At 51.0% G+C, this 12,024-nt stretch overlaps 1 protein-coding gene across 1 annotated transcript in view; it reads left to right on the top strand.

Moving 5' to 3' along the window:
• The window catches only part of ALMS1 (ALMS1 centrosome and basal body associated protein), a 131,626-nt gene that overhangs the window by 107,007 nt on the left and 12,595 nt on the right, over window positions 1-12,024 (top strand). The window contains exons 16-18 of the mRNA XM_060247423.1: window positions 793-970; window positions 4,260-4,323; window positions 6,668-6,767. Of these exons, the coding sequence (XP_060103406.1) occupies window positions 793-970; window positions 4,260-4,323; window positions 6,668-6,767 (342 nt within the window). The remainder of the gene's footprint in view (window positions 1-792; window positions 971-4,259; window positions 4,324-6,667; window positions 6,768-12,024) is intronic.

The following is a 12,024-nucleotide window of genomic DNA, read 5'->3' as shown; positions in this document are numbered from 1 at the left end:
AAAAACCACTCTAGGAGGCATTGTTGATCCCAAACGATATAATAACCAAATTACCGCGGCGTGTGAAGAAGCTAATGTGAAACGGGGTCACTAGAATAAACCTGTTGCCTTATGGATTGCTGGCTGCACATATTTAAGAATTGGACTCATTGAACATTAATCATTCTCACCGGAACTTTTCCAAAGAAGTCTGGGCATTGATTTGCTGGAACAGGAGGAACTGACGTTCTGGCACCCTTGTTCCATGGATTGTACAAAAGACTGATTTATTTCATTTCTTTGGAACTTTAATATACCCTATGTTTGTATTAGTTGGACTGTTATTTTGATTTACTGGTTTATTGGAGGCTGGATTTCACGGGAGCTTTTGCAACCCTGCCTCATGCAAACCTTCTCCTCCCCAAACTCTTCTCCCCCCCCCCCCCATGTATTTCTTCCTCTAAGTTCCTTTACTTCTAGGACTTCTTTGTCTCATCCCCTGCGTGTTGTACCTCATTTGTCCTGCGCGTTTAAGCACAACTTTCAAAGGGTTCCCCCCACCTCCTTTCTTACAAATTCACAACCGTGTTTCCTCCCAGAGTTGACAGCTCTCCAGTTGGCCATTGAACATCAAAGCCTCTGTTAACGAGACCCGCAGAGAGATCTCGCCGGCTTTGCGGAGGCAATCTTGCGTACCCTGCAACAACGATTCCCTTCTTTGCAAAGTCGCACCTCCCGAGCGCTCGGCTATTTCCGTCAGCTCCTCCGGGCCTTAAGCAGCTCCCGCTTTGCTTTTTTAATTTCTTGCCTTAGGAGTCTCTCATTCTGCACCGTCCCGACTTCATTTCCCGCTCCGGGGAGAGGGTGAAGCGCCTGAAGCTGATCATGGAACAACGGAAGCTGCGGAGCGTTCTGCAAAGCGAAAGGGACCAGTTGTCCGGTTGCCCCGAAAAGAGGAGGGTTTATCAGAACGGCCTCGTGTCCAATGGAGGTAAACCTGGCGGTAGAAATGAACTGTGATGCAAAGAAGGGATATGCACTTGGGGGAGAAGTGGGGCAGGGTCATCTAGTCCAACCCCTTGCGCAATGCAGGAAATGCACAAACACCTTCCCCCAAACACACACACGCAGTGACCCCTGCTCCATGCCCAGAAGATGGCAAAGAACCCTAAAGGATCCCTTGCCAAACTGGCCTGGAGAAAAATTGCTGACTGACCCCAAGCTTAAAACGCACTCCGAGGCCAGAAATTTCCTCTGCTGCACTGGGCATGTTGCCATGTGGCATTTTTTTTTAAGTTGTGCAGTTGTGAAGAGAGCTAGTTTGGTGTAGTGGTTAAGTGTGCAGACTTTTATCTGGGAGAACCGGGTTTGGTTCCCCACTCCTCCACTTGCAGCTGCTGGAATGGCCTTCGGTCAGCCAGAGCTCTCTTATCTGGGAGAACCGGGTTTGGTTCCCCACTCCTCCACTTGCACCTGCTGGAATGGCCTTGGGTCAGCCAGAGCTCTCTTATCTGGGAGAACCGGGTTGGATTCCCCCTTCCTCCACTTGCAGCTGCTGGAATGGCCTTGGATTAGCCAGAGCTCTCTTATCTGGGAGAACCGGGTTTGATTCCCCACTCCTCCACTTGCAGCTGCTGGGATGGCCTTGGGTCAGCCAGAGCTCTCTTATCTGGGAGAACCGGGTTTGATTCCCCACTCCTCCACTTGCACCTGCTGGAATGGCCTTGGGTCAGCCATATCTGGGAGAATCGGGTTGGATTCCCCACTCTTCCACTTGTACCTGCTGGAATGGGCTTGGGTCAGCCAGAGCTCTCTTATCTGGAAGATCCGGGTTGGATGGAGGTGGGTGAGGCTGAGAGGACTCAAGAAGAAGAAAAAGACCACAGATCTATACCCTGCTGTTCTCTCTGAATCAGAGACTCAGAGCAGCTTACAATCTCCTATATCTTCTCCCCCCACAACAGACACCCTGGGAGGTGGTTGAGGCTGAGAGGACTCTAGAAGAAGAAGACTGCAGATCAATACCCTGCCCTTCTCTCTGAATCAGAGACTCAGAGCGGCTTACAATCTCCTTTATCTTCAGCCAGAGCTCCCTTATCTGGGAGAACCAGGTTTGATTCCCCACTCCTCCACTTGCACCTGCTGGAACGGCCTTGGGTCAGCCATAGCTCTCTTATCTGGGAGAACCGGGTTTGATTCCCCACTCCTCCACTTGCAGCTGCTGGAATGGCCTTGGGTCAGCCAGAGCTCTCTTATCTGGGAGAACCGGGTTGGATTCCCCACTCCTCCACTTGCACCTGCTGGAATGGTCTTGGGCCAGCCATAGCTCTCATAGGGGTTGTCCTTTAAAGGGCAGCTTTAAGAGCCCTCTCAGCCCCACCCATCTCCCAGGTTGTCTGTTGTGGTGGGAGAAGATACAGGAGATTGTAAGCTGCTCTGAGTCTCTGATTCAGAGAGAACGGTGGGGTATAAATCTGCAGTTTTCTTTTTTAGTGTTCACGCATTAAGGGCCTTCCTTCAAAACGTTTAAGCCAACATAACATTCTTCATAGGCTGAATAGGTCAGAGTCACCTGGCGAATTTTGTAGCAGACTGGGAACTCAAGCATGCATATCCCAGATCCTAGCCTGACACTCTAGCCCAAGAGTCTCCACTGTGGTCCACCTTTTCTGATGCCCACCAAGTGTTTGTTGAAAGTAGGTGTGGCCGGGTGGGGTTTTTGCTTCTGATCATCCATGGGAAATCAGATTGGTTTTACAGAGTTTTAAAAACGTTGCTTTGGCAACGGCTGCAACCAGATTACAAGGAGAGCCAGTTTGGTGCAGTGGTTAAGTGTGCTGACTCTTATGTGGGAGAACCGGGTTGGATTCCCCACTCCTCCACTTGCAGCTGCTGGAATGGCCTTGGGTCAGCCAGAGCTCTCTTATCTGGGAGAACCGGGTCTGATTCCCCACTCCTCCACTTGCACCTGCTGGAATGGCCTTGGGTCAGCCATAGCTCTCTTATTTTTGAGAACTGGGTTTGATTCCCCACTTCTCCACTTGCAGCTGCTGGAACGGCCTTGGGTCAGCCAGAGCTCTCTTATCTGGGAGAACCGGGTTTGATTCCCCACTCCTCCACTTGCACCTGCTGGGATGGCCTTGGGTCAGCCAGAGCTCTCTTATCTGGGAGAACCGGATTTGATTCCCCACTCCTCCACTTGCAGCTGCTGGAATGGCCTTGGGTCAGCCAGAGCTCTCTTATCTGGGAGAACCGGGTTTGATTCCCCACTCCTCCCCTTGCACCTGCTGGGATGGCCTTGGGTCAGCCAGAGCTCTCTTATCTGGGAGAACCGGGTTTGATTCCCCACTCCTCCCCTTGCACCTGCTGGGATGGCCTTGGGTCAGCCAGAGCTCTCTTATCTGGGAGAACCGGATTTGATTCCCCACTCCTCCACTTGCAGCTGCTGGAATGGCCTTGGGTCAGCCAGAGCTCTCTTATCTGGGAGAACCGGGTTTGATTCCCCACTCCTCCCCTTGCACCTGCTGGAATGGCCTTGAGTCAGCCATAGCTCTCTTATCTGGGAGAACCGGGTTGGATTCCCCCTTCCTCCACTTGCAGCTGCTGGAATGGCCTTGGGTCAGGCATAGCTCTCTTATCTGGGAGAACCGGGTTTGATTCCCCACTCCTCCCCTTGCACCTGCTGGAATGGCCTTGAGTCAGCCATAGCTCTCTTATCTGGGAGAACCGGGTTGGATTCCCCCTTCCTCCACTTGCAGCTGCTGGAATGGCCTTGGGTCAGCCATAGCTCTCTTATCTGGGAGAACCGGGTTTGATTCCCCACTCCTCCACTTGCACCTGCTAGCATGGCCTTGGATCAGCCATAGCTCTGGCAGAGGTTGTCCTTGAAAGGGCAGCTGCTGTGAGAGCCCTCTCCAGCCCCAGGGTGTCTGTTGTGGGGGAGGAAGGAAAAGGAGATTGTGAGCCATTTGGAGACTCTTCAGAGTGGAGGGCAGGATATAATTCCAATCTTCTTCTTCACCGTGTGGCTGCAGTTAAGCCCTGGAAGTCATTTAGTAGCCAGCTCCACCCCCAGCTGTGACCATTTTGTGGCTGTGGTTACCCTGCTGTGTCAGAATTCCAACAGAATCCAGAAGTTTAAAAAGCTGGGGGCGGGGTCCCCTTTTCTAGCCACTGCACCACGCTGGCTCCCGTAGATAAGTAAGTGCAAAAAGATATTGCGAGAGGTGTAAACCTTTTTTAGATTGCGCTAGGCTCACCAGCTCCCTGTATTTCTATAGCCTTTCAAGCCATCCGAAGAGCCAGGTTGATATCCAAGGACGAAATGGTTCAGCGATCCAAACGGTAAGGCACGGTTCAACTCTCCTCCCCAGAGATTCTTTGCCTTTGTCCATGCGGGGCCTTCATTTCTGTCCAAAGCATAAAGGAAAGGTCCCCTGTGCAAGCAGCAGTCGTTTCCGACTCTGGGGTGACGTTGCTTTCACGTTTTCACGGCAGACCTTTTTACGGGGTGGTTTGCCATTTCCTTCCCCAGTCATCTCCACTTTCCCCCCAGCAAGCTGGGGACTCCTTTGACCAACCTCGGAAGGATGGAAGGCTGAGTCAACCTGGAGCCGGCTACCTGAACCCAGCCTCCTCTGGGATCGAACTCAGGTTGTGAGCTTAGGATTGCAGTACTGCAGCTTTACCACTCTGCACCACGAGGCTCTTTATGAGTGAAGGAAAAAAGGTGGAAAGGTCCCCTGTGCAAGCACCAGTCATTTCCGACTCTGGGGTGATGTTGCTTTCACAACGTTTTCACGGCAGACTTTTTACGGGGTGGTTTGCCATTGCCTTCCCCAGTCATCTACACTTTCCCCCCAGCAAGCTGGGGACTCATTTGACCGACCTCAGAAGGATGGAAGGCTGAGTCAACCTGGAGCCGGCTACCTGAACCCAGCCTCCTCTGGGATCGAACTCAGGTTGTGAGCTTAGGATTGCAGTACTGCAGCTTTACCACTCTGCACCACGAGGCTCTTTATGAGTGAAGGAAAAAAGGTGGAAAGGTCCCCTGTGCAAGCACCAGTCATTTCCGACTCTGGGGTGATGTTGCTTTCACAACGTTTTCACGGCAGACTTTTTACGGGGTGGTTTGCCATTGCCTTCCCCAGTCATCTACACTTTCCCCCCAGCAAGCTGGGGACTCATTTGACCGACCTCAGAAGGATGGAAGGCTGAGTCAACCTGGATTCGGCTACCTGAACGCAGCTTCCTCTGGGATCAAACTCAGGTTGTGAGCTTAGGATTGCAGTACTGCAGCTTTACCACTCTGCACCACGAGGCTCTTTATGAGTGAAGGGAAAAAAGGAGGAAAGGTCCCCTGTGCAAGCACCAGTCGTTTCCGACTCTGGGGCGACGTTGCTTTCACAACGTTTTCACGGCAGACTTTCCCCCCAGCAAGCTGGGGACTCATTTGACCGACCTCAGAAGGATGGAAGGCTGAGTCAACCTGGATTCGGCTACCTGAACGCAGCTTCCTCTGGGATCAAACTCAGGTTGTGAGCAGAGCTTAAGACTGCAGTTCTGCAGCTTTAACATTTTGCATCACGGGGCTCTTAAAGCGGCACCCTCCAAATGGCAGAGCAGCAAGGCCCCCATTCCTGGTTGGCATCCCAGTGGAAAAGGCCTGGGCCCCGGTCGATGCCAGACAGGTTGCCCCAAGTGGACAGGCAACAGACGGCTGCCCGATGGCCATAGCTGGTGCACAGGGACATCCAAAACGCCTGTACGTGGTTGCAGAGGGCGGGGAACAGAACTTGACTGCTTCGGATTTCTTTGGCGGCCGTGTACTCTTCACCCTGACTCGGGATAGCCCAAGCTAGCCGGATCTCATCAGCTAAGCAGGGTTGGCCCGGGGTTAGCATTTGGATGGGAGCGCACCCAGGAAGTCTGGGGTTGCTGCGCAGAGACAGGCAAATGGCAAACCACCGACGAATGCCTCATACTTCGGAAAACCCCGCAGGGCTGTCGTAAGTCGCTTGTGACTTGACGATACGTAACTATTGGCCTGACCTGGATGTTCTGAGGTTATCCCAGGGGTGGCCAAACTTGCTTAATACGTTGTACTCCACCCTGAGCCCTACGGGGAACGGGCAGAATAGAGATGTACTAAAATAAGTAACGTAAGAGCCACATAGAATAAGCATCAGGCGGTTGAGAGCCGCGAGGAAGGAAGGAAGATGGTGGAGGTGGAAAGAAAGCAACTTTAAAAGCATTCTTCAAGCTGCCAGCTGGCTTGGTTCGGAAGAGGGATTTAAAGAGTCAAATGCCTTTTCCAAGCTGGATGATGAGGCGGTGGCAGCTTCAAGAGCCACAAAATTTGTGTGAAAGAGCTACAGTTTGGCCCCCCCTGGGCTAGCCCAGTCTGGTCGATCTTGGAAGCTAAGTAGGTTCAGCCTTGGTTGGTACTTGGATGGGAGACCACCAAGGGATCAATACCTACAAAATGCGATAATTCCCTGGTACGCTCCGCCCAGCCTTTGCCACTGATTGACCTGCCTTCACCTCTCTGGGTCTTGTCCAACCCCGCTTCCAGACCTTTCCACCCCACAACTGGGCCGGTACCCGATCCGAGAGCATGGTGGGGTGGGGGGCGTCCGATACCTCTCCCCCACAGGAGAATCATATCCGTTCTGGTTTTTACCGCTAGGATCTACGAACAGCTGCCGGAGGTGCGGAAAAGACGAGAAGAGGAAAAGAGAAAATTGGAATATCTGACCTACAGAATGAAAGCCCAGCTTTATAAAACGGTGGGTGCCTCTCGCAGGGTTAAGAAGTCTGTCAGGTGAGAGGCGACGATGAAACATTTCCGGCAGCACCATCCCGAGAGCAGCCCTGATTAGCCACCATATAAAACTGTGCCCTAAACTGTGGATTATAACTCAGTACCAAAACTAACCAACGCGCACTTTTTCTGGGAATTAGGTCAGTGGCAAATGATATCTAGTTCAGTTTTTTGGTGGAAAAGTGTGGTTTGGACAGACAGGAGTTTCTCTTTTTTAATTTTTTTTTAAATTCTTTATTGTAAGAAAAACACATACATAGCAATGGAAATATAAACATAAAACCCACTGCCCTCACCCATACCACCACCTACCCTCCCATTCACACTAGGAGTTTAAGGGCCGTACTATATACAGATTCTATTCTCTCATAACAAGTCCCATACTTTTGGCCCAAACATACAATGGTTCCCAAGTCTTTTTACACTCCTGTAAATTCCCATTTCTTGACCTTATAGTCAGAGTATGCATTTTGGCAGCTTGCAGTTACTTAGATAGGAATTCTTCCTTATCAGGAATTTTGGGGACTTTCCAATACTTCGCAAATAAAATTCTAGCAACTGTAATCATGTGAATTAATAATTTTTTCTCAGATATAGATACATATTCTTTACATATGCTCAATAAGTACAATTCCAGAGAGTGCTTTTTTTTTTAAATTCTTTGAATCCAGATACTAATTTGATTCCAAAAATTTTTGGCCCTTTCACATTTCCACCAGATATGATAAAGCGTTCCCTTAACCTTCCTATGTTTCCAACATTTGTTTGTATAACTTGGGTATATTTTGGCTTCCGGAAAAGATGGCGCGATGAAGCACAGCGTTTCTGCCGAGCTCCGGCGTCCGCTGTGTTTTGGTGGGTTCCAGAGAGTTTCTCTCCAAACATTTTTTTATGTTTCTGGCAACTTGTGCTGTGTTGTGACAGAAAAGAAGCATTTGTCTCTTCGTGAGTTTAAAGAGCTGGGTGTGAGTTAAGAGAGCCAGTTTGGCGTAGTGGTGAAGCATGCAGACTCTTATCTGGGAGGGCCAGGTTTGATTCCTCACTCCTCCACTTGCACCTGCTGGGATGGCCTTGGGTCAGCCATAACTGTTGAAGGAGTTGTCCTTGAAAGGGCAACTGCTGTGAGAGCCGTCTCAGCCCCATCCACCTCACAGGGTGTCTGTTGTGGCGGGAGGAAGATAAAGGAGATTGTGAGCCGCTCTGAGACTTGGAGTGGAGGGCAGCATATAAATCCAATATCATCATCACCTTAAGTGTGCGGTTACTGTGTAACACAGAGTGTTGGACTGGATGGGTGATTGGCTTGATCTGCCATGGCTTTTTGTATGTTCTTAAGTGCCATCCAGTTGCTTCTGACATTTGGTGACCCTGTGAATGAATGGCCTCCAGAATAAGAACATAAGAGAAGCCCTGTTGGATCAGGCCAGTGGCCAATCCAGTCCAACACTCTGTGTCACATAAGAACATAAGAGAAGCCCTGTTGGATCAGGCCAATGGCCCATCCAGTCCAGCACTCTGTGTCACATAAGAACATAAGAGAAGCCATGTTGGATCAGGCCAGTGGCCCATCCAGTCCGACACTCAGGCTGATTCCACACTAATCTTGCTCCGCACCAGGCTTCCATTTCTCTCTGGAGCAAACTAGCAATTTCACACCGGTTGCTCTGCGCCGCCATTTTGAGCCGGGGCAACCCACAATTTGCCGCGTTGCAGTGTAAACCTGTTTTTTCAGGTTTACGCTGTGGCACAGCAAATCACGGGTTGCCCTGGAGCAAAAGGGTGGCGCGGAGCAGCTGGTGCGAAATCGCTAGTTTGCTCTGGAGAGCAAGGTTAGTGCGGAATCAGCCTCTGTGCCAAGGGCCCATCCAGTCCAACACTCTGTGTCACATAGGAACATAAGAGACGCTGTGTTGGATCAGGCCAATGGCCCCTCCAGTCCAACACTCTGTGTCACATAAGAACATAAGAGAAGCCGTGTTGGATCAGGCCAGTGGCCCATCCAGTCTAACACTCTGTGTCACATAAGAACATAAGAGAAGCCATGTTGGATCAGGCCAGTGGCCCCTCCAGTCCAACACTCTGTGTCACATAAGAACATAAGAGAAGCCATGTTGGATCAGGCCAGTGGCCCATCCAGTCCTACACTCTGTGTCACACAGTGGTCAAAAAACCCAGGCGCCATCAGGAGGTCTACCAATAGGGCCAGGACACTAGAAGCTCTCTCACTGTTGGGGAGGGACAGTGGCTCAGTGGTAGAGCATCTGCTCGGTAAGCAGAAGGTCCCAGGTTCAATCCCCAGCATCTCCAAAAAAGGGTCCAGGCAAATAGGTGTGAAAAAACCTCAGCTTGAGACGCTGGAGAGCCGCTGCCAGTCTGAGAAGACAATACTGACTTTGATGGACCAAAGGTCTGATTCAGTATAAGGCAGCTTCATATGTTCATATGTTGTTCATATGTTGCTCCCCCAGCCCCCAAGAAGACAGAGCATCGCTGCCCCAGACAGTTTCCGGCTCAACATTAGGAAGAACGTCCTGACCGTTCAAGCGGTTCTTCATTGGAACAGGCATCCTGCACAATGCAGGAAACTCACAAGTACCTCCCCCTAAGTTCACAGGATCTCCATTGCTGTCAGATGGCCATCTAGCTTCTGTTGAAAAACCTCCAAGGAAGGAGAGCCCACCACCTCCCAAGGAGGAAGCCTGTTCCACTGAGGAACCGCTCGAACGGTCAGGAAGTTCTTCCTAACATTGAGCCAGAAACTCTTTTGATTTAATTTCAGCCCATTGATGGTTGTTCTGCTAGACCTTTTGGTTGGAGCCATGTGTACTCTGGCTGCTGTGGACCATACCTCCACCTGCAATTCACCACTTTAAGTGTATGGGGGAGGTTGAGACTACAAAGGGAGCTGCAGAGAAAGGGAGTGTCATCGATGGCTGCCTACAGTTTCTAGGAACCATCAAAGCAGCGTGGGGCGGAATGCCTTTTCAGTTCCAGGATTTGTCACTTACTTGAGCCTGTGGCCACAGGGAGGCAAAGTGCCGTTTTGTAGTGTGAAACAGGTACGCAGCGGAAATGCAGGCTGGAGATGAGTCATCTCCCTCCCCAGGAAAGAGCACTTCAGCGCCTACATGTATAAATGGACCTAGCCAGAGGACAGCAGAAGGATCGCCGTCTAACACCTTAGCTAGAGAGCCAGTTTTGGTGTAGTGGTTAAGTGTGCGGACTCTTATCTGGCACATCTGGGTTTGGTTCATAGAATCATACAGTTGTAAGGGACCTCCAGGGTCATCTAGTCCAACCCCCTGCACAATGCAGGAAACTCACAAACACCTCCCCCTAAATTCACAGGATCCTCATTGCTGTCAGATGGCCATCTAGCCTCTGTTGAAAAACCTCCAAGAAAGGAGAGCCCACCACCTCCCGAGGAAGCCTTTTCCACTGAGGAATCTCGGGGGTCATCTAGTCCAACCCCCTGCACAATACAGGAAACTCACAAATACCTCCCCCTAAATTCACAGGATCTTCATCGCTGTCAGATGGCCATCTAGCCTCTGTTGAAAAACCTCCAAGGAAGGAGAGCCCACCACCTCCTGAGTTGGAAGGGACCTCTACGGTCATCTAGTCCAACCCCCTGCACAATGCAGGAAACTCACAAATACCTCCCCCCTAAATTCACAGGATCTTCATCGCTGTCAGATGGCCATCTAGCCTCTGTTGAAAAACCTCCAAGGAAGGAGAGCCCACCACCTCCTGAGTTGGAAGGGACCTCTACGGTCATCTAGTCCAACCCCCTGCACAATGCAGGAAACTCACAAATACCTCCCCCCTAAATTCACAGGATCTTCATCGCTGTCAGATGGCCATCTAGCCTCTGTTTAAAAACCTCCAAGGAAGGAGAGCCCACCACCTCCTGAGTTGGAAGGGACCTCCAGGGTCATCTAGCCCAACCCTCTGCACAACGCAGGAAACTCACAAACACCTCCCTCTAAATTCACAGGATCTTCATGGCTGTCAGATGGCCTTCTAGCCTCTGTTGAAAAGCCTCCAAGGAAGGAGAGCCCACCACCAGCTCCTGAGTTGGAAGGAACCTCTACGGTCATCTAGTCTAACCCCCTGCACAATGCAGGAAACTCACAAATACCTCCCCCTAAATTCACAGGATCTTCATCACTGTCAGATGGCCAAGTAGGTTCTGTTGAAAAACCTCCAAGGAAGGAGAGCCCACCACCTCCCCAGGAAGCCTGTTCCACTGAGGGATCGCTCTAACGGTCAGGAAGTTCTTCCTAAACTGATAGCCAGTTTGGTGTAGTGGTTAAGTGCGTGGACTCATATCTGGGAGAACCGGTTTTAATCCCCCCCTCCTCCACTTGCACCTGCTAGCGTGGCCTTGGGTCATCCAGAGCTCTGGCAGAGGTTGTCCTTGAAAGGGCAGCTGCTGTGAGAGCCCTCTCCAGCCCCACCTGCCTCACAGGGTGTCTGTTGAGGGGTGGTGAGAAGATATAGAAGATTGTAAGCCAGTCTGAGTCTCTGATTCAGAGAGAAGGGCGGGATATAAATCTGCTGTCTTCTTCGCCTTCGTGAAGCCAAAAGAGCTACGTTTGAGTCCAGGAGCACCTCAGAGATCACGATTTTTGGTGTTTACGCTTTTGAGAGTCAGAGTTCCCTTTAAGAACATCAGTAAAGCCCTGCTGGATGAGACCAGCGGTCCATATATTGTCCAGCATCAATGCAGGATTGCAATGTGGGATGTCTCGCACAGTGGCCAACCGGTTTCTTTGGAGGGCCAGCAATACAGCATAGAGCAGGGGTGTCAAACATGTGGCCCCAGGGCTGAATGATGCTCCTGGAAGGGCTTCTATCAGGCCTCCGAGCAATTGGCTGTCGTCTGGTTCCTTTTCCCTCTCTTGCTTCCTTCTGCATCACAGCTTGCTTTGTCAGGCTTGCTCAATCGCACGGGAGCTACAGAGCAAAATGTCTACTTTCTCCATGGGCTGAGGCGCCTCCCTTGGGGAGGAGGGGGGGGAGGGAGAGCTTGCTTCGCCAGGCTCTCTCAATCGCACAGCAGAGCTACTGGACATATGGACATATGAAGCTGCCTTATACTGAATCAGACCCTTGGTCCATCAAAGTCAGTATTGTTTTCTCAGACTGGCAGCGGCTCTCCAGGGTCTCCAGCTGAGGTTTTTCACACCTATTTGCCTGGACCCTTTTTAGTTGGAGAT

Source organism: Heteronotia binoei, chromosome 9 (genome assembly GCF_032191835.1).
Source record: "Heteronotia binoei isolate CCM8104 ecotype False Entrance Well chromosome 9, APGP_CSIRO_Hbin_v1, whole genome shotgun sequence".
Classification (NCBI taxonomy): Eukaryota; Metazoa; Chordata; class Lepidosauria; order Squamata; family Gekkonidae; genus Heteronotia; species Heteronotia binoei.
Note: the sequence above shows the minus strand (reverse complement) of the source record. Positions and strands in the feature narration are given on the sequence as shown.